This window comes from Scyliorhinus torazame, chromosome 17 (genome assembly GCF_047496885.1).
Source record: "Scyliorhinus torazame isolate Kashiwa2021f chromosome 17, sScyTor2.1, whole genome shotgun sequence".
Taxonomy (NCBI): Eukaryota; Metazoa; Chordata; class Chondrichthyes; order Carcharhiniformes; family Scyliorhinidae; genus Scyliorhinus; species Scyliorhinus torazame.
Window position 1 is genome coordinate 22,517,412 of NC_092723.1, and position 27,873 is coordinate 22,545,284.

At 45.4% G+C, this 27,873-nt stretch overlaps 1 protein-coding gene across 5 annotated transcripts in view; it reads left to right on the forward strand.

Annotated features, from left to right (window-relative positions):
- magi3a (membrane associated guanylate kinase, WW and PDZ domain containing 3a) overlaps positions 1 to 27,873 on the forward strand; it is a 140,552-nt gene that overhangs the window by 76,293 nt on the left and 36,386 nt on the right. For 4 of the 5 annotated variants that reach the window (XM_072480177.1, XM_072480178.1, XM_072480180.1 and 1 more), the window contains exons 4-10: positions 3,671 to 3,877; positions 4,369 to 4,504; positions 5,479 to 5,558; positions 9,140 to 9,232; positions 24,363 to 24,420; positions 25,439 to 25,551; positions 27,295 to 27,477. In XM_072480177.1, the coding sequence (XP_072336278.1) occupies positions 3,671 to 3,877; positions 4,369 to 4,504; positions 5,479 to 5,558; positions 9,140 to 9,232; positions 24,363 to 24,420; positions 25,439 to 25,551; positions 27,295 to 27,477 (870 nt within the window). The remainder of the gene's footprint in view (positions 1 to 3,670; positions 3,878 to 4,368; positions 4,505 to 5,478; positions 5,559 to 9,139; positions 9,233 to 24,362; positions 24,421 to 25,438; positions 25,552 to 27,294; positions 27,478 to 27,873) is intronic. The other variant, XM_072480179.1, reaches the window with a different exon arrangement.

Consider the following 27,873-nt stretch of genomic DNA (forward strand, 5'->3'; position numbering starts at 1 on the left):
GCAAATGCCCACGCTTACTGATGACGTGCATATACATCTTTGTGTGCACACTATAACATATCACCCCCCCCCCCCCCCCTTAATTTTAACCCCCTTTTAAATTCTGTCTGTCATCCAAACATTCATACATAATGACTCTCATGTCTCAACTGCACTCAGTCTTTCAGGAGCTTTGCGACTACACTGTCACCTGCGAGTACCCCTGGTGTCTCCATTGACATTGGTGCGTCTTGCCCAAATGGAGCTGCGTTTGAGGGCGCAGGAGTGGGTTGGGTGTCTGTGAATGAATGTCCCTCACCCTCCTGGAGCAGAAACCACTAGATGCCCCTGTTCATCAGACACCATTTTCTGTTGGGTTTCCACAGTAGCATTCCCTTTTGCCCGTGTGGTCTGGAAGCTTGGTTGTTCATCGTGGCACTGACGAATGCGATCCTGGCACCTGTGGATGACTCTTAGATCAATTACTCCAGGCAGCCAGCGTTGGTTACTGCCAAAACCTCTCTTATAGATGCATTTATTTGGATTGAAATCTCTCTCCCCATGGTTGGTGGTCATGTCTCTCTTTCTACATTTCCTGTCTCCTCCCTTCTCCCGCTTTGACATCCGGATGAAGCAGCTCTAGGTGAGATTTTGGACATGCCCCTCCGCCTGTCATCCTTTTTTCAATGTCTGCTCAGCTCTCTCTGCTAAACCATTTGAGGCGGGATGAAAAGGAGCATTGCGCATATTGCGTTTTCCATTTCTCTACACAATCCCCTGGAACAAGTCACTTGTAAACGTTCTGCCAATATCGGAGATGAAGGAATCCGGTAAGCCAAGAGTGGCAAAAACTTGGCGCAGTTTCTCCATCATAGTAGGAGCTGTGCTGTTGCTCATGTTGGGTGCTTCTAGCCACTTAAGAGGATGTGTACATTTGCCCTGTGTCTGCGTGGGTTTCACCCCCACAACCCAAAAGATGTGTAGGTTAGGTGGATTGGCCACACTAAATTGCCCCTTAATTGGAAAGAAACAAATTATTGCGTACTCAAAATTAAAAAAAAAAAAAGAGGGCGCTCCAGAATGATTAGAAACATCCAACCCATGAAAGGCCCTGCAAAGTCCACGTGAAGCCTGGACCAGGGACAGTCAGGGCACTCCCATGGATGTAGTTGTGCCGGTGGCGCCATCTTTTGGTCAATCTGACACAGAACAGGATTTTACCTTTTTCTCAAAGTCCTGATCCATGCTGGGCCATCAGACATATGACCTTTGATCCGGGAGGCACTAGAGTGAGCCTCATGATCTCATCCAAGACCTGTGAATGCTCGGGGGGGGGGGGGGGGAGAGAAGAGAAGAGAAGAGAGGGAGGGGGTGGAATAGAAGAGGGGGGGGGGGAGAAGAGGGGGGGGAGAGGGGAGAAGGGGGGGGGGGGGGGGGAGAGGGGAGAGGGGGGGGGGAGAGGAGGAGACGACTACTCTGGACCCCCAAAGAATGCACATTTAGTTCAGCTTTCCATCTTGCAAATGGTCTCAGATCGTCATCCGCTATAACAGGAGGCCAATTCTGCACAATTAATCTTTTCAGCTGAGACATGACAGGGTCGAGGTCTGTCCACTGTTTGATTTGCTTTGCATTCGCAGGAGAATTTGAAAGTCTCGAGCAAGAAAATTCCCTTTGGAGGAAACAGTGTTTAGGTGGGCATTCTGGTAAAGGAAGATGGCTCAGCGGGTCTACATTTGCATTGTCCTTCGTGGCGTAAGGCACTGTCCTAAGTTTGAAAAAGTGAGGAGTAGCCTGAAGGTGTACAAACAACTTCACTGTACTGCACCACAATTTGCCCAGTTTGTCTTTGAAAACCTCCAGAAATTTCTAGATGACATCCTCTGTCACCTGTGTGTGCTTTATCTCACTAGGTTTAACTAGATTTTACTGAGCCAGTCATGCCCTACCAGACTTAGCCCATTCCCTTCTACCAGGAGCCGTGCTCTTGCTTATTTACTGTTGTATGCTATGTCCCAAGAAATAAATAGTAAATGGTATGGACTCTCTGGTGTACCTCCATAGTTTGATCTCTGCCTGAGTGAGGGTGGGTACTTGCTTACAGTTCCAAGTCTTTCTGCAGATCTCCTCACGACTGACAGATACAGAGGCTTCCGTGTCCACCTCCACCTTTCCACCGACCTCCACTGTAGTATAGATCGGCTCCGCGCATGCCTCACCCACATTGATCATGTTGTAGGAGCACTCCTCTTCCTGCCCTGTGCTACCCAGGTGGTGCACAGCTGACTGAGACTTCTTTGAACTGGAGTTTCCCTGCGCAGCCTTTCACTTGCTCTCAGCACCCCTGCACTTTCTCTCCAAATGTCCCTTTTTGTCGCAATTGTGACAGACAGCATCAGGAATTTGAAATTATTTGCATAGTGTGCTCCTCTCACTTGAAACAATACACTCATTTTGCCTTTTTGTTTGCTGCCCCTTGCTCACTTGATGCACTTGTGCCCCACCATTCTGAATGTCTTTGGCATTGTTTGCAGCCATTTCCATTCCTTGAGAAATTTCCAGGGCTTTCTTGAAAGTCAGTGTGGCTTCTCCGAGCAGGCGGCGCTGTATGCTGCCCTCAATGCCACAGACTTACCTGTCCAGAGTATGTTCTTTAACACTGCCCCAAACTCTCAGTGCTGAGAGAATTGACATAATTCAGCAGCAAAGTTAGCTACTGACTGTTCTGCCTTACAAAAATGACTATGGAATTTAAAACTTTGGATAATCACTGAGGGTTTAGGATTGTGGTGACCCTGAGGGGATGCAACTAAATCCGCAAATGAAATGCCCCCCCCCCCAACCCCGTGTCTGTGGTGTTGCTAAATTCCTCATTAGCTTGTAAGCCTGTGCCCTCCCCCCACACACAGGAGAATTGAGCACAGTTTACCTTCATCTGTAGTCCATTCGCCAAGTTCAGTCCAGTCCTTGTGCCCCTCCACAAACTCACTGACAGTTCTCGAGCGTAGCCATGGTGCCGCTGACTTGTTTTTCATTGGCTTCCTTTCATAGCCGTGGGTCAGAGCCGACTTCACTGCTGCGCACGTGGCAAACCAGCTCAAACTAGCTCGACAGCAAAACTTCATTGAATAGGCTGACGCTCGGAATTTCCTCCTCGTCGCCAAAAAATGTAGTAACTTGACACAGTAGTTGTATGTGTTTTAAATGCTTAATAGCCCTTGCTTCAAAAATATAAAATATACAGTGCAGCATGTACGCACAATCTGGCAGCAGTGATGAAGAGGTCCTTCAACCAGCCTTCATGAACTACAACTTGGGCATGCCCGTGCTTACGGATGACATCACGCTTTTACTGATGACATCAGTATACCAGTATACATATTAGCGTACACAGTATAATTAGTGTTACTTTGTGCAGTGTATGCTCTGGTTGATTTTGAACTTCTGTAGCTCCTCTTGCTCGTGTCCTAGGCGGAGATCGAACTCTGCACAGACCCAGGATCACACTATGCAATCTGGCTGCCGAGCTAAAGGGAAGCTTTAGCTTTGAGGAATTTTTAATATGTTGGAAATGTGTAATTGAATCTTATCTATTTATTGAATATAAATTTTTAAAATGTGAAAAGTGTGATATAACTGAGAAGCTCATCTGTTCTTCGTGTCCCTCCCTACCCCTCCTGACATTTGACAGGTAATTTCTATGGAACGCCAAAGCCTCCCGCAGAGCCCGGTCCCTTTCAGCAGGATGTAGTGGATCAGGTTGTTCTGGACGATGGCTCAGAAGAGGCACAAAGGAAACGAACAACATCTGTAAGCATGATGCAGCGAGTTGACACCATGGTCCCAGATGAAGAGGAAGATGACGAAAGGCCCACTGCCAATGGGACTGGTTACCCAGGTGAGGGAGAGTGGAATCACAGATGTACTTTCACATCGTTTTGACTCTGCCCGGTCTGTACCATTTGCTCGGCTCGCACTCTTGTTTGGAATGTTATGCAGTAATCCATCTCTAAGGGAACTGAAACTGATGATCATCTTTTGCCAGAGTTTCCTTTAGGAACAAAGCAAGGTGAGAAAAGCAATTAGTTGAAGTAGCTGCAGTCACCATATCCTGCAGCCAGAACTGAAGGCATTATTCCATATGAGCTGATCTAAGATCTCGTACAAAGCCACTCCATTATCCTTTTTGTTTTATATTGTCCTAGCTATGCATCCTAGTATTTCATTGTGCATTTCCAAATAATGGCCTGACCGGCTTGAATTATGTGACTGTCTGGATTAGCAAAAATCTGTTATGGTCAAATGAAAATACTCCGACTTGTACAAACTGTCCCACGTGGTTTTCACTTACCGATATAAATAATGTAATAGAGTTAACTCATTCTGCAGGACCAGGGCCCAGCCACACGGATGGGGTGGCAGAATTCAGGTACTTGGATCCGGTTACCAGGGAAGATTTGGTCGAGCCGTTGCCAAGCAATTGGGAGATGGCCTACACTGACAGTGGGATGATTTACTTCATCGAGTGAGTATCCATCTCCAAACATGTAGAGTTGTTTGTAAAACTGAAAAATAAATTGTCTTGTTTTCCCCCAGCATTCAGCAACAACAGCTTGCATTTATATAGCATCTTTAACATAGAAAGACATTCAAACCGTTTCACAGGAGTGCCATCAGAAAACAATTGACACTGAACCACATTAGGAGATGTTAGGACAGGAAAGGTTTCAAGAAGATGAGGGAGGGAATTCAGACTGAGGTGATGGGTTCTGAAATTCATAGTGAACACAATTCTATTTCATGAGGTTTTCTTAAATAAGTCTGTTTGTAGCACTCAAAAAACAACAACAACCTGGGCAGCACAGTGGTGCAGTAGTTAGCACTGCTGCCTCACGGCGCCGAGGTCCCAGGTTCAGACCAGGCTCTGGGTCACTGTCGGTGTGGAGTTTGCACATTCTCCCTGTGTTTGCGTGCTTTTGCCCCCACAGCCCAAAAGATGTGCAGGGTAGGTGGATTGGCCACGCTAAATTGCCCCTTAATTGGAAAAAATGAATTGAGTACTCTAAATTTATTAAAATAAACCTTAAAAAGGATAGGAAAGAACTTGTGTTAATATAGTGGCTTTCACTGCCTCAGGGCTCCACAAAATATAGCCAATCATTACTGTGTTGTAGTGACTGTTGTCATGTAGGAAATGCGGCAGCCTATTTGTGCACTGCAAACTCCCAAGCTCAGTCGCACCCAATGTACCCAAGGAGTGGGGTGAAAACCAGACTTGACCATCATTGAAAATGTTCCAAAGGTGCCCAGCCTTTTCGCTATGCCCCGCCCCCCGGTTCCCCTCCAGCCCTCAGTCCTATACCATCATTGTATTTTGCAGTAATCTTAACCTTTCTTTTCCCAATCCGGGCCCATTTCATTCCTCTACCACCAACCCACTCACCTCCTGTAGGACCTTGTTACCTTTTGAATTGTTGTAATCGTTCTTTCCTTTCACAGTCACAATACTAAGACAACTACATGGCTGGACCCTCGTCTTGCTAAGAAAACAAAACCCCCAGAGGAATGTGGCGAAGGGGGTAAGTAGTAATGTCACATTTTGCTCTTTCAAAATAAGTATTTCCAACCAAAGCTGCCAATGTGTTTCCATTTAGTTAATGTGCAGTTCAGTGCAACTTGGCACTCTGCAACACACACTATCAAAACAAAGAACAAAGAAATGTACAGCACAGGAACAGGCCCTTCGGCCCTCCAAGCCCGTGCCGACCATGCTGCCCGACTAAACTACAATCTTCTACACTTCCTGGGTCCGTATCCCTCTATTCCCATCCTATTCATGTATTTGTCAAGATGCCCCTTAAATGTCACTATCGTCCCTGCTTCCACCACCACCTCCGGTAGCGAGTTCCAGGCACCCACTACCCTCTGCGTAAAAAAACTTGCCTCGTACATCTACTCTAAACCTTGCTCCTCTCACCTTAAACCTATGCCCCCTAGTAATTGACCCCTCTACCCTGGGGAAAAGCCTCTGACTATCCACTCTGTCTATGCCCCTCATAATTTTGTATACCTCTATCAGGTCTCCCCTCAACCTCCTTCGTTCCAGTGAGAACAAACCGAGTTTATTCAACCGCTCCTCATAGCTAATGCCCTCCATACCAGGCAACATTCTGGTATCTCTTCTGCACCCTCTCTAAAGCCTCCACATCCTTCTGGTAGTGTGGCGACCAGAATTGAACACTATACTCCAAGTGTGGCCTAACTAAGGTTCTATACAGCTGCAACATGACTTGCCAATTCTTATACTCAATGCCCCGGCCAATGAAGGCAAGCATGACGTATGCCTTCTTGACTACCTTCTCCATCTGTGTTGCCCCTTTCAATGACCTGTGGACCTGTACTCCTAGATCTCTTTGACTTTCAATACTCTTGAGGGTTCTACCATTCACTGTATATTCCCTACCTGCATTAGACCTTCCAAAATGTATTACCTCATATTTGTCCGGATTAAACTCCATCTGCCATCTCTCCGCCCAAGTCTCCAAACAATCTAAATCCTGCTGTATCCTCCGACAGTCCTCATCGCTATCCGCAATTCCACCAACCTTTGTGTCGTCTGCAAACTTACTAATCAGACCAGTTACATTTTCCTCCAAATCATTTATATATACTACAAAGAGCAAAGGTCCCAGCACTGATCCCTGTGGAACACCACTGGTCACAGCCCTCCAATGAGAAAAGCATCCTTCCATTGCTACTCTCTGCCTTCTATGGCCTAGCCAGTTCTGTATCCACCTTGCCAGCTCACCCCTGATCCCGTGTGACTTCACCTTTTGTACTAGTCTACCATGAGGGACCTTGTCAAAGGCCTTACTGAAGTCCATATAGACAACATCCACTGCCCTACCTGCATCAATCATCTTAGTGACCTCCTCGAAAAACTCTATCAAGTTAGTGAGACACGACCTCCCCTTCACAAAACCGTGCTGCCTCTCACTAATACGTCCATTTGCTTCCAAATGGGAATAGATCCTGTCTCGAAGAATTCTCTCCAGTAATTTCCCTACCACTGAAGTAAGGCTCACCGGCCTGTAGTTCCCGGGATTATCCTTGCTACCCTTCTTAAACAGAGGAACAACATTGGCTATTCTCCAGTCCTCCGGGACATCCCCTGAAGACAGCGAGGATCCAAAGATTTCTGTCAAGGCCTCAGCAATTTCCTCTCCAGCCTCCTTCAGTATTCTGGGGTAGATCCCATCAGGCCCCGGGGACTTATCTACCTTAATATTTTTTAAGACACCCAACACCTCGTCTTTTTGGATCTCAATGTGACCCAGGCTATCTACACACCTTTCTCCAGACTCAACATCTACCAATTTCTTCTCTTTGGTGAATACTGATGCAAAGTATTCATTTAGTACCTTGCCCATTTCCTCTGGCTCCACACATAGATTCCCTTGCCTATCCTTCAGTGGGCCAACCCTTTCCCTGGCTACCCTCTTGCTTTTTATGTACGTGTAAAAAGCCTTGGGATTTTCCTTAACCCTATCTCAATGCAGTGCAGAGTGAAAGATACATGTGTGGTGGCCCCACCCCACCCACCTTTTCAGACAATCCAAAATGGTGTAACCTGTTGGTTTGGGATGAGGGGAGGTGTGGGAAGTATGAATAATGGTCAGTGTTTCTATGTTCTATGTTGTGCGTGTAGCCTGCTTTGGTAACCTGCTGCAGCTGTGTTACAAGTGTGCATTTACAGATGCTTACACAGAAACCCCTCGATGTAACAGGAAACTGAAAAAACTGAATATTGTAAACCTGACATTCGGACTAGAATGCTGAATGTACAGATCAGGCCTGTCAGCATCTGTAGTGGTGCTGTGATTGGTTATCACTAGTGTGTAACTTTATCGGAAAAGCAGCACAATGGTTGTAGCCTACACCGTCCAAAGGTGTGTGGCTGGCATAGACACATTTGTGGAGAAGTTAGCTTTTAGATCGTTAAATTTTCTGAAACCTGAAGTTCTAAATGTGTCATAGTGGTTAAGGCAGGTCAATTGAAGCAATCACAATTGGAAGCTCTATCCTATTAACCTCTTGCTTTATGTCACATTCCGCAGGTTATTTATTGAATGTTGCTTTAAAAATCTGAACGTAGGCAGCTCTGTTCCATTGTTATTGACCAACAACACCTCTCTTTACATGCCATAGATCAGTTGGCCCAAGTGGCCTTTATCCATGCTATTCATAGTACCAGGATAGGAAGAGAAGCCAATGATAGAGAAGCTCAGACTACAATTGGACAACTAAGTGTATGAAAGTTCCACTTTTTAAAGTAAAAGACATGAAAGGTTTTAACACACCTGCTCTGTGGAGAGAAGTGAAATGGGGAGTGGCTATGTAGCTTGGAGGGGCTGGCTGTTCTCCTTTTAGAGCATGGAAGTGGTCCACATCATGAGATGGGGTTTGTCTATACCCAGCAAAGAATAACCTTGCCATGAGTTGATGGCAACATGTGCTCATTTTGCTAGATGCTATATCCTTTGCGTCCATTGGTCTCAGCTTGTCTCCTTCAGAAAACTTTGTCTCACGCAGGCTGTTTGCAAGTTTATCTGCAGCTGACAGACTGCAAAACCCTCTCTTGTGCAGACCTCTACTCAAGTTAACAAACAGAACCTCTGATATCCGGAAAATCTGATATTAGCTGAGAGCATCAGCAGCTGTCATTTGATTGAGGGGTTCTAACAGCACTCCGTACCAGCAGAGTGAAACCTGGGTCTAGAGGATTCTGGATGTCCTGGGACACCTGTCTTGTCCCTTCTCATTTTGTATTGGCTTCCAAAATACACGTAAAATATAACTCATGACTTGGTCAGAGGTGTCGCAATAACATTCTGACCTTGCGTCAGCGGCTACTTTGCTGCTGAATGAGACAGTTGTGCGATTGGCACAAGATGTCATGTCGAGAATCATGGATATGTGTAATGTTTACACAGTGAGATTTCACTGAGGCACCTGAAACCAGGCTCCCAAGTCACGAGGGTAAAGTTCAAGCAGCTAATAACCTGCGGGTGAACCCTGAGATTACATCACAGCCTGAAGCTGCTCCCTCGTATCTATTTTCTTCCTTTTCCCACCAGTTTTTTCTCTTCCTTTCCTGAAGGAGCTGACTCCTTGCTGGGACAAGGTTCCACGGGCACCGGTTGCCCTCCAGTACCTCGCCCAAGTGGCCAGTCTACATCCATGAGCCTGTACGGTGAGTGTCGGCAGCCATTTCAACTCTAGAGTCTTTGTAGACCTGTCCATCCTGATTTTGCCCCAACACCCGCCCTCCACTTTTAGGGTGCAGGGTGGGGCTGGTGCACGGTGGTGGTGCTACCATCTGGGAGGTGAGAGCTACTTTGGCACAGTGTGGGATATCGAACCCACAGATTTGCTGGTCTGAATTTGCTCCCTTGGATATCAAAAGGCCCATATATAATATATATATATATATATAATATATATCTATAACTTTATTTCCAGTAATGATCTTCTATAGCACTTTTCACAACATTAGGTCATCCCCTAGTGCTTTGCAGTTAAGTAGTTCTGAAATGCTGTCGCTGTTATAATGGTAAAGAAATATAGTTTTAGGTTGAGGTATTTGTAGTGACTAATGGACCCAGTTTATTCTTCTGATTTTTTTTTTTATTGATTCATTTATGGGATGTGGGCCTTGCAGGCTGGGCCAGCATTTCTTACCCATCTCTACTTGCCCTTGAGAAGGTGGTGGTGAGCTGCCTTCTTGGACTGCTGCAGTCCTTGTGATGTACGTACATCCACAGTGCTGTCAGGGAGGGAGTTCCAGGAATTTGATTCACTGACAGTGAAGGAACGGCTATATATTTACAAGTCAGCATGCTAATGCCACTGAAAATTGTGGTTTAGATTCTCTCTTGTTGGAGATGGTCATTGCCTGGTTATTGTGCGGCACAAATGTTACTTGTGACTTGTCAGCCTAAGTCTGGGTATTTTCCAGGTCTTGTTGAATTTGGGTATGGACTACTTCAGTATCTGACGAGTCACGATTGAATATTGAATATTGTTTAATCGTCAGTGATCATCCCCACTTCTGACCTTCTGATGGAAGGAAGGTCATTGATGGAACAGCTGAAGATGGTTGGGAGGATAACACTTCCCTGAGGCACTCCTGCAGTGATGTCCTGGGACTGAGTCGACAACTGACATGGCACTCATACTGGAATGTAGATGACAGGGAGTTTAGGGATTGGGAGTGGAAATTGCAAGAAGTTAATCCAAGTCATTGTAAATGAACAGAGAATATTCTGTGTGTGAAATCTGTAATACACCAGAATGCCAGAAGTGTTAGGAATTGAAAGAATGAAAGAAGTTATGTTTGTATAACCTTTCACGATTTTGTGACATCCTGGTTCAGTTGAATTTTCAAGACTCCACTCAATAGATTTTTGTTGGGTAAATTTATTGAGGAATGTAGGGAGAAGGCGGTAATTTAAGTTGAGGTATTGATTAGCCAGTACCAAATAGAATGATGACAGGAAGAAGTCTGACAACACCAGGTTGAAGTCCCAACAGGTGTGTTTGGAGTCACTAGCTTTTGGAGGGCAGGTGAGCACCTGCGCTCCGAAAGCTAGTGACTCCAAACAAACCTGTTGGACTTTAACCTGGTGTTGTAAGGCTTCTTACTGTGCCCACCCCAGTCCAACGCCGGCATCTCCACATCATGGCTACCACAAATACAATGATGGAATAGACTTGGGGCAGTTAGTTACTGTTGAGGCATAGTTACTTATATAGAGAGATGCAGCAAACAGTACAAAATACTCAAAGGGTTATACAGGGTCGGCGCAGATAAGATGTTTCCAGGGGGGCACTTTCAAAATAAAGGGGATGCTACTTGGGACTGAGATGAGAATTTTTTTTCTGCGTGTTGTGAATCTTTTGAATTCTCCACCTCAGAGGACTGTGGATGCACAGTGGTTAGCACTGTTGCTTCACAGCTCCAGGGTCCCGGGTTTGATTCCCGGCTTGGGTCACTGTCTGTGCGGAGTCTGCACGTTCTCCCTGTGTCTGCATGGGTTTCCTCCTGGTGCTCCGGTTTCCTCCCACAAGTCCCGAAAGACGTGCTCTTAGGTAATTTGGACATTCTGAATTCTCCCTCTGTGTACCCAAACAGGTGCAGGAATGTGGCGCCTAGGGGATTTTCGCAAGTAACTTCATTGCAGTGTTAATGTAAGCCTACTTGTGGCAATAAAGATTATTATTATTATTAGTGGTCGGGACACTGGGAAGAGCTCCCTTGCTCTTCAGGTAATGCTATGGAATCTTTCATCCAACTTTGAACAGACAGGCGAGGTCTCTTGTGTAACATCCCTTGAAAAAGATGGCACCTCTGACAGTGCTGCACTCCCTCAGTACTGTGATGATATCTCGGCCTTGATAATGCATCAAAACCTCGGCGTGAACCCATGACCTTCTGGTTCAAGTGATGGTGGCATCTCTTTTATAACCTGGATAAGTACAGAGCAGCACAAACTTTCATGACCTTGTTACAGAGATTACAGGAATACAATCGTCACACCCTGCAGGACTAAATTCAGTATGTTGGGTGCAGGGGATTCAGCAAGAATGAAGTAATAAAAAAATCGTACACTTAGCACTTCTTGCTGAAAGCTTTTAGAGTGCTTGAAATAATTAATTTTACAGTGACAGGATAAAAGCAAATGCAAACTCTCTATGCCAGTAAACTTCAATGAGATGAATGAGCAGTCAATTTATTTTTGTTTTTGTGTTTTGAGTGAAGTGTTGGCTCATATACCAGGAGCACTCCATGCTCTTTAAGTAGACTGCCATGGGATCTTTGGCATCAGTCTGGCCTGCCAGAAAGTTGGGACCTTAGTTTCACATCTCCAGTTGGAACACTAATGTTCGTTATGATCTCCAATCCATAGACCGTCCTGCCCCGAGAATAGAGCCAAGCTGGGATTGAGGAGAGGTGACTGTGTATGTTCAAAATAATTTGGAAATTCAAGAAGCTGAACTGATGCAGACACCAGATGAAATAGTTTGTATTGAGTTATGCTGGTGAGGGCTGAATGGTAGTGCACAGTCAAACGGCTCACTGGAGGAGCCAGCTCCACAAATATCCCCATCCAAAATGCTGGGGAGCCCAGCATATCCATGCAAAAGATCAGGTTCATGCATTTGCAACACTCTTCAGCCAGAAGTGCCGAGTGGATGACCTATTTCGTCCTCTTCTCGACCCCAGCATTGGAGATGTTAATCTTCAGTCAATTCGATTTGTTTCACGTGGTATCAAGAAACTGCAGATGACAATGGATTCAGCAACAACTATGGGCCCTGACAACATATTGTCAATAGTACTGATGATCTGTGCTCCAGGACTGCTTCGTCCTGAGTCAAACTGTTCCAGTACGGTTATAACACTGACATCCACTTGGCAATGTGGAAAATTGACCAGGTATGTCCTGTACACAAAAAGCAGTCCACTCTCAATCATCAGTAAAGTGATGGAAGGGATGATTTTTTTTAAAAATAGAGTACCCAATTATTTTTTTTCCAATTAAGGGGCAATTTAGTGTGTCCACTCCACCTAACCTGCACTTCTTTGGGCTGTGGAGGTGAAACCTACCCAGACACGGAGAGAATGTGCAAACTCCACATGGACAGTGACCCAGGGCCGGGATTCGAACCCGGATACTCAGCACCTTAGGCAGCCGTGCTCACCACTACACCACATGCCGCCCTCGTGATGGAAGGGATCATGATGGACTTCATCCTATGGTCTTAAAAGAAGTGGCTAATAAGAGGGTTGATGCATTAGTTAAATTTTCCGAAACTCCCTAGATTCCGGGAAGGTCCCATTAGATTGAAAATGCAAATGTAACTCCGTTATTCAGGAAGAGAGAGAGACAGCAAGTGGGAAACTGTAGGTCAGTTACCTTCACATCTGTTAAAGGGATAATGTTAGAAGCTATTAAAGAAGCTATAGCAGGGCACTAGATAAGTTCAAGGTAATTAGGCAGAGTCAATATGGTTTTGTGAAAGGAAAATCATGTTTAGCCAAATTATTGCAGTTCTTTGAGGAATACCATGCTGCGGATAAAGGGAAGCCAGTGGGTTTAAATTTCCAAAAGGCTGTTAATAAAGTGCCACATCAAAGGTTATTATGGAAAATAAAAGCCCATGGTATGGGGGTAACATATTGGCATGGATAGAAGATTGGCAGCTAAGAGGAAGCAGAGAATTGGCATAAATGAGTCTTTTTTTGAAGAGATGTAATGAGTGGTGTGCCATAGCAATCAGTGCTAGGACCTCAACTGTTCTCAATTTATATAAATTACTTGGATGAAGAGATGGGCGGGATGGTTGCCAAGTTTGCTGATGCGACAAAGATCGGTAGGATAGTAAATTGTGAAGAAGACATAAGGAGGCTACAAAAATATATAGACAGGTTATATGAGTGGGCAAACATTTGGCTAACAAAGTATAATGTGGGAAATTATGAATTGATCCATTTTGGCAGGAAGAATAAAAGCAGCATATCTAAATGGTGAGAGATTGCAGAACTCGGAGGTGCAGAGAGATCTGGGTGTTTTAGTGCATGAGTCACAAAAAGCTAGTGTGCCAATGGAACAAGTAATTAGAAAAGATAATAAAATGTTATCATGTATTGCGAGGCAGGTTTATTGTGAGGGAGGTTATCCTTCAGCTCTGCAGTGCACAAGTGAGACCACATTTGGAGTACTGTGTACAGTATTGCTCACTTTATTTAAGGAAGCAGTTCAGAAAAGGTTTATACCAGAGTAGTACCCCGCAAACCACATTCATATGTTTTGGTCCCGGAGTGAGGTGATTTCAAAGGTGGTACATATTCGGCGTATTGGATCGGCTGGGGTTAGAAACGGGTGCAGAGCCAGATGTTTTAGCCTTCACCTCACTGATCGCCTGAAGGCAGATCCTGTTGGAGTGGAGGTCAGTTTCTCCACCCTGTGCCGTGGCGGGGGGATCTGTTGGAATTTTTAACACTTGAGAAGGTGAAGTTTGAATTGAGGGGAAGGATGGAAGGGTTCTACAATTCATGGGCTTTGTTTATTATGCACTTTCAAGCTTTCAAGCATTGGATGACATCAAACATTAGAGGGGGGGGGGGTTGGGATGGTGTGGGGGGGGGTTGGACTGTGTATGTTGTTTGTGACTATGTATGGGTGGATCGTGGATTCCTGAATTCTTTTCTTTGATTGTATTTAAAATGTTGAGATTTGTTTGGGAGTTGGAGGGTGTAAATCTGGTTGAAAATGTGAAAAAGGAGAAGAAACATATATTTTTTAAAAAGTCGGGTTTTCGAGAGCATCTTTAAAAGCGGAAGAAGCAGGTAGAGAATATAGGCAGCTGAAGGCAGTTGCCAGTAGTGGAGTAATTAAAATTGGGTTTGCTCAAGATGCTATAATTGGAGGAGTGCAGAGTTCTCGGTTGTAAGGCATGAAATTACAAAGATATGGAAGAGAAAGGCCATGAAATCAAGGATAAGAATTTAAAAAGCAAGATTGTGCTTAACTGGGAGACGGTGTGGATCTGTGAGCACAAGGGTGTTGATGGGTCAGTGGGAAGACAGGATGGGATGCGCACAGCAGAATTTCGGATGAGCTCGAGTTTACAGAGTAGAATGTGGGAGGCTGGCCAGAAATCCATTGGAATAGTCAAATCAAAAGGTAACAAAGGACACTGATGATGGTTTCACTAACTGGGCCAGATTCTATATATCCTGAGATTCAAAGGGGATCGGTTGGCTCCGTTGGCTGGACGCCAACAGCACGGGTTAATTTCCTGTATCGGCTGAGATTATCCATGAAGGCCCCCACTTACTTAACCTTTCCCCTCACTTGAGGTGTGGTGACCCTCAGGATAAATCACCGTCAGTCAGCTCTCAAAAGGGAGAGCAGCCTATGGTCCTCTGGGACTGTGGCGACATTTACATTTTTACATTTATCCTGAGATTCTGAAGGAGATGAGGCTTTGGAGCTGTGCAAGCAAACATGCATAGTCTCTGAATTTAAAAGAGGAACAAATCTGTCCCAGACAAGTAACGGTCCATTAGCCTAAATATCTATAGCCTGATTAGATGAATATTGGAAACTAAACTCGGTACCACATTGGAGGTTTTCATAGGTTTCATATAATTTACAGTGCAGAAGGAGGCAATTCAGCCCATCGAGTCTGCACCAGCTCTTGGAAAGAGCACCCTACCCAAGTTCAACACCTCCACCCTATCCCCATAACCCAGTAACCCCACCCAACACTAAGGGCAATTTTGGACACTAAGGGCAATTTAGCATGGCCAATCCACCTAACCTGCACATCTTTGGACTGTGGGAGGAAACCGGAGCACCCGGAGGAAACCCACGCACACACTGGGAGGATGTGCAGACTCCGCACAGACAGTGACCCAAGCCGGAATCGAACCTGGGACCCTGGCGCTGTGAAGCAATTGTGCTATCCACAATGCTACCGTGCTGCCCACTAACGTGTAGGTTAACGTGTAGAGGAGCTGTGAAGCAATTGTGCTATCCACAATGCTACCGTGCTGCCCACTAACGTGTAGGTTAACGTGTAGAGTACTAACTAGTGGTCAGAACTGAGTTACAAGTAGAAAATTTTGCTTAACAAGCCTTGCCGTCTTTGTCAATATTACAGATTGTGGCACCCCCTATAAATAGTGAAAGAGCTTGCATTAATATAGTGTTTTTCATGTCCTCAGGATGTTCTGCAGGCATAAGCTATTTTGAAGTATGGTTACTGTTCTGTATGTAATTATAACAGCCAATTTGTACACACCGTCCCACAAATAGCAGTGGGATTACTAATCAGATTATCAATCTCTGGTGATGAAAGGATGCAGATTGTTCTTAGCACTAGGGACAACTTCTCCCAATAGTACCATAGAATCTCGTACATTCATCTAAACAGGCTCACGGGGTCTCCGTTTCACATCCCATCCAGAAGATAGCACCTCTGACAATGTAACATTCAGAACTGCATTGGAGATTTAGCTTGGATTTTTTTTTTGTACTGAAGTGAGACTTGAATCCAAATGAGACAGTTATCACTGAACCAAGCTGGAACCTGGTACAATATACTTCATTTGGAATTTCAGAAATGTATTGAAATGTTCTCATCAAACTGAAAGCCTGCAGAATGGTACTTTTTGAGGCAAATAATGAAGGTATTTTAGACAAGTCACACTAATGAAGAGGTGCTAATAACTTCTGAGATCAAAAGAGCTCTGCTAACTAAGATCAGGAAGAGAGATGGATTTTTTGTGCACTTAATCAGAAATAATGATTTTGGAAAGTCTGATGCTGATGGGAAAGATTGATGGTAAAAGAGGTTGAGGTAGACTGGAGCCTCACAAACTGGATGAAGATAACCCATGCCTTCAGAGCAAGATTAACATGGAGGTCCATGGTCACCAACGCCTTCATGGAATCCGGTACCTGAAGAGTGGGAGAAAAGCAGCAGGAATCTGGTGTGGGTGGGTCCACAGACCTGATAATCTTTATTAGTGTCACAAGTAGGCTTGCATTAGCACTGCAATGAAGTTACTGTGAAAATCCCCTCGTCGCCACACCCTGGCGCCTGTTCGGGTACACTGAGGGAGAATTCAGAATATCCAACTCTCCTAACAAAGCATGTCTTTCGGGACTTGTGGGAGGAAACCCATGCAGACACGGGGCGAACGTGCAGAGTCCGCACAGACAGTGACCCAAGCCAGGATTGAACCCAGGTCCCGGTTGCTGTGAAGCAACAGTGCTAACCAGTGCTACCATGCCGCTGATTATAAAGAATGGAGTGTACCTGTCTGGCCAAGAGGTGTTGGAGCCCAACAGGCAGGCTGTGCTTGGTCCTCCATTTCTGTCTTGCCTACCTTTCTCAAGGGTTAGAGACCGCAAGCTTGGCAACCGGGAAAGTATTAAAGGATTGTGGAAGCCTTGTCGCGTTCTCTTCATTGGTACTGGTGGATTTCCCTAATGAACTGCTTACTGTTTATCAAGGTCATTCTTTCTCACCATTTCAGAGTATATAACTGCACTGTGTAATGTATTGGCTGTCCGTAGCTCTGTGTCTCTTAAGGCCTTGAAGTGTAATTGTTGTGCTTTCCTCAAGTCTTTTAGAGGCTGATGGGTTTTGGCAGATGCTCAAGTCAGTAAGAGATTTTCAGAATTTGTTCTCTGGAAGCAGGTGATTCTGGCAAGGCTGCATTTATTGTACATCACTAGGCAGCTGTTAAATGTGGGATCTGATTTGCATATAGGCCAGACAGGGTAGGGGTGCAATTTTACTTTCTTGAAGGACATCAGGGAACCATTTAGGTTTTTACAAATTAAGAGATTTATTGAATTCAGTGAACTCCATCGCTGGATTTCTCGGGCTAGAACCAGATCATCAGGCTGCTTATTTTATCACCATAGGTGTGACAGATTTGGAAATATGGTTAGCTCCTGACATCATTACAGCCGTGGTTCAAACATGGACAAAATAGCTGAACTCCAGAGGTGAGGTGAAAGTGGCTGCCCTTGACATCAAGGCAGCATTTGATAGAGTATGACATCAAGGAGCCTGAGCAAAACTGGAGTCAATGGGAATCGGGGGGGGGAAACTCTTCACCGGTTGGAGTCATACCTGGCACAAAGGAAGATGGGTATGTTTTTTGGAGATCAGTCATCTTAGTCCTGGGACATCTCTGCAGAAATTCCTCCGGGTAGTGTCCTAAGCCCAACCATCTTCAGCTGCTTCACCTGTGACCTTCCAAGGTGAAGCCAGATGTGGAGATGTTTGCTGATGATTGCACAATGTTCACCATTTGCGGCGTGTTGACATTGAAGCAGTTCCAGTGCCAATGCAGCAATACCTGGACAATAACCAGGCTTGGTCTCACAAGTGGCAAGTAACATTTGCGTCACACAAATGCCAGGCAATGGCTACCTCCAATGAGAGAAACCATCGCCTCTTCAATGGCATTACCACTATCAACATCCTGTGGGCTTACCGTTATCAGAAACTGAACTGGGCTAGCTGTAAATATCATGGCAACAAGAGGTCGGATGCTGGGAATCCTACGCCGAGTAACTGGCCTTCTGACTCCCCAAAGTCTGCCCTACAAGGCACAAGACAGGAATGTGATGGAATACTCCCATCTTGCCTGGATGAATGCAGCTCCAACAACACTTAAGAAGCTCAATAAAATCTTAGGGCAAAGCAGTCCGCTTGATTGGCACTCCTTCCACAAACATTCACTCCCTCCACCACCGACTCACAGTAGAAGCAGTGTGTACCATCTACAAAATGCACTACAGGAGCTCACCAAGGCCCTTAGGCAGCACATTCCAAACCCACGACCACTACCATCCAGAAGGACAAGAGCAGTAGATACCTGGGAACCCCACCACTTGGAAGTTGCCCTCCAAGTCATTCACCATCCTGACTTGGAAATATATCGCCATTCATTCACTGTCGCTGGGGCAAAATCCTGGAACTACACCACATGCACTCCAGCAGTTCAAGAAGGTAATTCGCCCCAACCTTCTCGAGGGCAATTCAGGATGGACAACAAAAGTTGACTTAGCCAGCACATGGCCGTAAAAATGAATAAGTAAAAAGTAACATCTGAAGTTTGATAAATGCATGCTTACATTTTCAAAAATGCTCAAAGACCACTCATCTACCAGTGTGGGCGGCACAGTGGTTAGCACTGTTGCTTCACAGCTCCAGGGTCCCATGTTCGATTCCCGGTTTGGGTCACTGTCCGTGCAAAGTCTGCACGTTCTCCCTGTGTGTGCGTGGGTTTCCTCCGGGTGCTCCGGTTTCCCCTCACAAGTCCCAAAAGACATGCTGTAAGGTAAGTTGGACATTCTGAATTCTCCCTGTGTACCCGAACACGCGCCAGAATTTGGCGACTGGGGCTTTTCACAGTAACTTCATTGTTAATGTAAGCCTACTTGTGACAAAGATTATTATAGTACTACCTTCCCCTCTCAATGATTCCAGCACAGAGGAGACCATTCAGCCCATCAAGTCTGTGCTGGGTCTCTGCGAGAGCAATTTAAGCTCACCCCACGCTCCTGCCTTCTCACTGTAAGTCTGCATTTTTTCCCCTTCCAGTCATTATCCAGTTTCCTCTGGAAAACTGCAATTGAATCCATCTCTTCCACCCTTTTGAGCAGTGCATTCCAGACTGTAATCATCGCTACATGAAGTTTTCCCTTATGTTGCCTTTGATTTTTCTCCAATCACAATTGGAGGAGCGTTTTCCAAGGCCTGAATATTGAGCCAGCCTTTACGTGTGGTTCCTCCCTCATTGTTCGGCCGTAGCTTAATAAACAGAGCAGACACGCAACCTGGTTAAAACGGCTTTATTACCCCAAGCTTGGTTTCATGCACACGCGAGAGTGACCTGGATAATGCCAAGATCGATCTACTAAACACTGATAAAAACACATCAATTGTACGATTTCCAAAAATCAATAGCCCACCCAGTTGGACTTCATCCAATCCTTGAAGCTGTCATGTTCAAACTATCCAGTAAAATTGTGACCAGCCCATGATTTAACCCCATCCTGTCACCTGTTGTTTACCAAAACCTGTGTCCATTTTAAGTTGTTTTTCCCAGACATTCCCATCCTGATATCGCAGTCAGATCCTGTCCACTCATTGTCCATCCAGGGGCAGGAATCCAGAACTGGCTTCCTCTTTACTCCATGGATTATTTCAGAGGATATTGGGGCCACTGATGAAACTTGTTTACCAAGTCCACTATGTAATCTGCTGACCATACATCTCGTGTGTCTCAAAAACATGGGCAAGTTAGCTAGCCTAAATCCCATCATGCATTGTGGCCACTGCTTGTAGCCAGAGCCTGTATGATTATCACTGCTATGTCCTAAAATACAGGTTTAATGGTTAATAATGATTACTGGGTATACTTTCTATGATTAATCTCAATCCTTAATAAACTAACTTATGTAGAACTACTCTAGTGTCATCCTAACTATTCAGTTTTAAGAGGTCTCATCTCTGAACAGCCCTTCAACAATCATTTAAGTTGCAATGTCCACATATTATAATTTGAACTGCCTATGTAAACTTGCCACTCCTGTCAGTCCAATCCTCTTGCCAATGCGTGTACAGCAGCGTCATAGCTGTAATTATGATATAACAATTTTCATATGCATTTTGAATTGTAAATAAGGATGGTGACACAGTGGTTAGCACTGTTGTTGCACAGCTCTAGGGACCTGGGTTGAACTCTGGCCTTGGGTAACTGTGGAGTTTACATGTTCCACCCATGTCTGTTCTGTAGGCATTTCTATGATTCTATTGAAGTTCATAATGGAAATATAAAGACACAGCAGAATGGATGACTTGAAAATGGGGCCTGAATATGTGCCCTGGCCCAATTGTTATCGGAACAGAAGTAGGGCATTAAGCCATTCAAACTTGTTAGAATCATAGAATCCCTACAGTGCAGAAGGAGGCCATTCGGCCTATCAAGTCAGCAGGACCCTCCGAAAGAGCACCCCACCATCCTATCCCTGGAACTCCATAACCCCACCTAACCTGCACATCCCTTGACACTAAGGGGCATTTTAGCACTACCAATCCACCTAACTTGCACTTCTTTGGATTGTGGGAGGAACCCGGAGCACCCACAGGAAACCCGCGCAGACACGGGGAGAAAGTGCAAATTCCGAGGCCAGAATTGAACCCGGGTGCATGCCAAGGTGAGAGAGCAGTGTTTTTTAAAAAAAATATTTTATTGAAAATTTTTGGTCAACCATCACAGTACATTGTGTATCCTTTACACAATAATATAACAGTATAAATAACAATGACCTGTTTTATAAACAAAGAATAAATAATATACAACAAAAACGAAAACTAAATGGCAACTGCCTTGTCTCAGATAAACACTCCAAAAATATGATTTAACAGTCCAATATACAATTATTTATAGCAACGACCTATACATATTATACATATATATTAACAACCCTGAGAGTCCTTCTGGTTCCTCCCCCCCCCCCCCCCCCCCCCCCCCCCCCCTCTGGGCTGCTGCTGCTGCCTTCTTCTTTTCCATTCCCTCTATCTTTCTGTGAGGTATTTGACGAACGGTTGCCACCGCCTGGTGAACCCTTGAGCCGATCCCCTTCGGACGAACTTAATCCGTTCCAGCTTTATAAACCCTGCCATGTCATTTATCCAGGTCTCCACCCCTGGGGGCTTGGCTTCCTTCCACATCAACAGTATTCTGCGCCGGGCTACTAGGGACGCAAAGGCCAAAACATCGGCCTCTCTCGCCTCCTGCACTCCCGGCTCTTGTGCAACCCCAAATATAGCCAACCCCCAGCTTGGTTCGACCTGGACCCCCACTACTTTCGAAAGCACCTTTGTCACCCCCACCCAGAACCCTTGTAGTGCCGGACATGACCAAAACATGTGGGTGTGATTCGCTGGGCTTCTCGAGCATCTCGCACACCTATCCTCTACCCCAAAAAATTTACTGAGCCGTGCTCCAGTCATATGCGCCCTGTGTAACACCTTAAATTGAATCAGGCTTAGCCTGGCACACGAGGACGATGAGTTTACCCTACTCAGGGCATCCGCCCACAGCCCCTCCTCAATCTCCTCCCCCAGCTCTTCTTCCCATTTCCCTTTCAGCTCATCTACCATAATCTCCCCCTCGTCCCTCATTTCCCTATATATATCTGACACCTTACCGTCCCCCACCCATGTCTTTGAGATCACTCTGTCCTGCACCTCATGCGTCGGGAGCTGCGGGAATTCCCTCACCTGTTGCCTCGCAAAAGCCCTCAGTTGCATATACCGGAATGCATTCCCTTGGGGCAACCCATATTTCTCGGTCAGCGCTCCCAGACTTGCGAACTTCCCATCCACAAACAGATCTTTCAGTTGCGTTACTCCTGCTCTTTGCCATATTCCAAATCCCCCATCCATTCTCCCCGGGGCAAACCTATGGTTATTTCTTATCGGGGACCCCACCAAGGCTCCCGTCTTTCCCCTATGCCGTCTCCACTGTCCCCAAATTTTCAAAGTCGCCACCACCACCGGGCTTGTGGTGTATTTCTTCGGTGAGAACGGCAATGGGGCCGTCACCATAGCTTGTAGGCTAGTCCCCCTACAGGACGCCCCCTCCAATCTCTTCCACGCCACTCCCTCCTCTTCTCCCATCCACTTACTCACCATTGAGATATTGGCGGCCCAGTAGTACTCACTTAGGCTCGGTAGTGCCAGCCCCCCCCTATCCCTACTACGCTGTAAGAATCCCTTCCTCACTCTCGGGGTCTTCCCGGCCCACACAAAACTCATGATACTCTTTTCGATCCTTTTGAAAAAAGCCTTCGTGATCACCACCGGGAGGCACTGAAACACAAAGAGGAATCTCGGGAGGACCACCATCTTAACCGCCTGCACCCTCCCTGCCAGTGACAGGGATACCATATCCCATCTCTTGAAGTCCTCCTCCATTTGTTCCACCAATCGCGTTAAATTTAACCTATGCGTGAGAGAGCAGTGTTAACCACTGTACCACCATGCCGCCCCATTCTGTTCTGTCGTTCAATTAGAATACAGTTGACTGTAGTTTAACTCCATTTTTCCTCCCTTTTGTTCGATATCTCTTGATATCCTTAAAATATCTAGTGATCTTGCCCTAGAATATCTTTGTTAATCTTCCAACCTCAACAGCTCTTTGGAGAGCGAACTCGATTTCCGCAGGCCTTTATGTGAAAAAAATGATTCTTTAATAGTCTGTTCCAGTTTTAAGATGACGCCCCTTGAGCTGAACATCAGAAGTAATACGGTACATGGTTTCACGGTTTCCCTTAATCATTTTGAAAACCTTGATTCGATCATCTTTCAACCTTCTAAACTCCAGAGAATATAAGCCTAGTTATGCAACCTGTATGCCTATTATAATTTGTAACACCGTGGCACCCTCTCCAAGACTCTTGTACCTGCCTTATGTGCTAATCAAGTGAACACTGCTCCAGATTGGACCTGACCAAGACTGTATCACTGAAATGTCATCCTCAGTAAAGTTCCAACTCCCATGAAATAAAGGTCAACATCCCATTAGCTTTTTTGGTCTCATTTTCTTAACCTACGCAGTACTGTTTAGTGGTTTAGTGTATCAACATTCAAATTCCTTTGCTCCTCCACATCTCCTCGTCCCTCACCATTAAGAAGATTTCTGAGGGTGTCACGGTGGCGAAATGGTTAGCACTGCTGCCTCATGGCGCTGAGGAACTGGGTTTGATCCCGGCCCGGGCTCACTGTGTGTTGTTTGCACATTCTCCACATGTCTGCATGGGTCTCACCCCCACAACCCAAAAAATGCACGGGATAGGTGAATTGGCCACGCTAAATTGCCCCTTAATTGGAAAAAATAATTGGGTACTCTAAATTATTTTATTTTTTTTAAAGAGAATTTCTGAATTGTCTTTGAGATTTAAAGTGTCTGATCTCACCTTGAACTCCATAAGCCCCAGTTTGCCTGTATACTTGGTCTATGGTCCTTTTTGACTTCCTCCCATTCACATTACTTGCTGCGCCTCCTAGTTTAGCATAATTTGCAAGCAGAATAATCTGTTCGTTCACCCATTATTAGTACATATGGTGAAAAGTTGAAGCAACACACTTGTCATATCCTGTCCGTCAGAGAACATTCATTGCCCTTATCCCTGATATAAAAGCAAAATACTGTGGATGCTGAAAATCTGAAACAAAAACAGAAAATGCTGGAAAAACCCACGTCTGGCAGCATCTGTGGAGAGAGAAGCGGAGTTGACGTTTCAAGTCCATATGATTTCTTCAGAACCCTTATCTTTAATCTTTGTCTCCCACCTCCAAACTGAATTACAGTCCATCTCATAGGCTTGCTTCCAATTCCATGAGTTCGCATTCTTGCAAATAATCTCATGTGGAATTTTTATTAAGTGCCTTTCAGAAGTCCAACCAATCAACATCCGTAATCACTTCCCCTCCTGACCATATGAGTGACCTCAATGATTCTGCCATATTAGTCAGGAATGACATATACTGTTTGCTTCCACAAGCTGACTCTTTGATCAAATAGTACCTATTAAAGAACTCCAGTTAATCCAGGATTGGAAGAGCAGTGTAAATGAAAAGCCATTTCCCATCAGACAGAAGGCCTGGGCTGTGTGCTTTCTGTGTGCTGTAGTATGTTACTATTGTCTATACTTAATGCAGAGTTTACTCGTAAGTTGTGGTATTGATCGGAATGTTTTTCGTTTTTCAAATTATAGAGCTTCCATATGGTTGGGAAAAGATCAGTGATCCAGTCTATGGTTTCTACTACATCGAGTAAGTATCCCCCACAAGAAAAGGTAAAACTAGATCTGTTCGCAGCTGGGTTTGTCCCCGTGTTTTACACATCAAATTCTCTGCTGGAGTTTTCCTCTTCTTATGCCATCATTGCTGCTTGCTGCAAGGGATGAATGTGTCATTTGCCCAAGTTGGTCAATAAATGGCTGCTGATTTTCTCCAGTTCAGTAATTTATGTCCAACCCTCGGGTTTTTGTGTTTAGATAAAAATCGTCCTGTTGAATTGCACTCGTTGCATCTTATGTCCTCGGGCTACAAACAGAAACCCCTTCTGTTCCCCCCTTCTCCTTTTCCCCTTGTCACACCCTCTATAATTCCAATTTGCCGATTGCACATACCCTTCCCCGCATCCCTTACACATGATTGTACCACCCTGAGCCACCATCTGGCAATTTGCCCAACTGCCCAAGTGGCCTGTTTGGTAAAAGGCGAATAAACATTTGGTTGATGCTGGTTGGTTGCAACTTAATCCAGAACCATTTAATCCCAGTACAAGCCACCCAGGTAGCTGAGTCCCTGACGCACTCTGGGTGGGATTTTTCTTTATTCTTTCTTGGGATATGGGCATCGTAGACAAGGCCAGCATTTGTCCCTAATTGCCCTCGAACTGAATGGCATTTTAAGAGTCCACCACATTGCTGTGGATCTGGAGTCACATGCAGGCCAGACCAGGTAAGAATGGCAGATTTCCTTCCCTAAAAGACATTTGTGAACCAGATGGATATTTACTACAATCGATTCATGGTCATTATTAGACTTTTAATTGTTTTCATTGAGTTTTTACTGAATTCAAATTTCACCATCTGCAGTGGTGGGACTCGAACCCGGGTGCCCAGAGCATGACTCTGGGTCTCTGGATTATTAGTCCAGTGACAATACCACTATGCCACCGCCTCCCCTAATGGTGGGGGAGGAATGTAGTGGAGGTGCACAATGCTGTTCAGACCCGAGTTAACTTCCCCTCTCTCCTGTCCACCTCTTTCTTGTTTGCCTACAGCCACATAAACCAGAGGACCCAGTTTGAGAATCCTGTTATTGAAGCAAAGCGGAAAAAGCAGCTGATTCTTCAGCGGGACAGTCAACGAGGGGTGCATGGAGATCAACGACCAGGTACAGGAACCCACATTCAAAAAGAGAGAACTTGCATTTCGACACATTGCTTCATCACCTCAGGACGTCCCAAAGCACTTCACAGCCGAGGAAGTTCTTGGCATATAACCGCTTTTGTCAAGTAGGAAACACAGCCCATTGACACACACCAAAACTTTCACAAATAGCAATGAGATAAATCACCAGAGGTTTTGTCTTGGTTGGGGGATACCAGGCAGAGCATCAGACTTCAGAATCCTCCCCAGTATCCTGGCCAATATTTATCCCTCAACCAACAGTTGGAAATTAATGACAATACATCAGGGGCTGGATTCTCCGCCGGTGGGGTGCTCTGTTTTGCCGGCAGCTCGGGGGTTTCCCGATGGCGTGGGGCTGCTCCTCAATGGGAAACCCCATTGAGCAGCCGGCGTAACTGAGCATCCCGCCGGCGGGGTGAAACAGAAATGTGGCACGGTGGGGCAGAGAATTCAGCCCCAGATCTCTTGGTTGCTTTTATTACTCTGTTGGCTTCAGATTGACTCAGTGCAGATTTCATAGCTTTCTATAGTGGGATTTGAATACACCATCTCTGGGTCATTCTAACACAACACCAGAACTAATTCACGACTGCAGCCAATATCAACTGCTCAGAGCAAACATATTTCCTCAGTGTTTAAAGCTACAACTTGCCTGCAAAAAACAGAAGTTAAACATCAACTTACTGCTGATGCCACATTTGTTATTCCCATGTTCCTCTGAACTGGAAATCTACAGAGAGCACATATCCATTCAGTTAATCTCTCTCCCATTTCTGTCCTGTTTTTTTCCAAAGTAGCCCATAGAATGGACCTGGGAGTATGGCAATGCAGTGTAATATCTCGTGTTTCCTTCTCTCTTCCCTTTCACTTTACAAATGCGTTATTTGCTTACATCTGACCTCTGTACACACGTAGTAATGACTTCCCCGCCCCCAATGTCTGTGCGTTATATGTAACCTTGCCCTATTTACAACCAAAGAGCCCTCGCTGTACAAACAGAAACTGCAGTGAGGCGTGCAGGTACATGAGGTATCAGGCCCAAGGTGGTTTTGTAAACATTAAGGGCCCCGAGCGATCTCTGATATTTCAGGCGGAACAAATGAGTGATACTGGCAAATATTTGCTTTAAATTAACCACTTACTGCTAATCCAGGAAGTAGACTGTCATCCTGAGCAACCTTTGCACTCGCCCCCTCTCTCCCTCTCGAATAGCCTCTTCAGTCTCTCCCCACACCCTGCCATTGTAACTCTCCTGCTGCCCCAACCCATCAAACCCGTTCCACCATTCAGTTAGATTGTGATCTGTGTCTCTGCTCCATTTTACCAGCCTTTGTTCGTCCATTGCCTTACCTAACAAATCTGTCATTTTCCAGTTGAGCCCTGGCATTTACAGAGTGTGTTCCAGATTTCCACTGTCCTTTATATGAAGAAGCTTTTTCTGATATCTCCCCTGAACAGCCTGGCTCTCATTTTAAGGCTATGCCACCTTGTCCCAGATCACCAAAAATAAGAGGAAATAATTCATCTCTCCACCCTATCCAATCCCCGAAAGGTTGATTAGATCACTCTCGACCTTCTAAACTTGTCGCAATACAAGCAGAGTTTACTTTAAAACTTCCAGTGTCTTTGAACATCCCGGACACTGTGGCAGATAGATTGGAAGTTTTGATGGGTCAAGCCACCATTTTTTAATTGTTTCTCTATTCTGCCTCCCTCCCCACTACAGAGAGGCCTATGTTTACGCGGGACCCCTCCCATCTTCAGGGTATGCTCATCAGGACCACGTTGCAGAAGAGCACCATGGGGTTTGGATTCACAATCATCGGAGGGGACAGCCCAGATGAGTTCCTGCAAGTGAAGAATGTGATTCAGGACGGACCTGCAGCTCAGGATGGGAACATGTTAGCAGGCAAGTGACATGTTTTCTATTGAAAGCTACTGGACGTTTACAGATGTAGCACTGACAAAGAATGTCCCCCCACAATAGCACACCAGGTGCAGGGTAGAAGGTGCTAGGGTGAGTGAGACTGGGGAATAATAAACCACGGGGGAATAGTGGCAGGTGCTGGTACTGGAGCTTGCTTCAGTGAGATGGATGTCCTGAGACCCCTGTGGGTAGGTGCAGTTGGATGTGATAATGGGGCAAAGAACTGCTTGGAGTATCTCTGGAAACTGGTGCTAGTGGGTTGGCAGGTGCCTGGGGCAAACATCACATTTGTTTCCACAGATTCATAAATCACCGAGATATTTATTTTAGTGGAGATAAAAGATCTGGCATCGCCTTGAATGCAGCCATAACAAATTC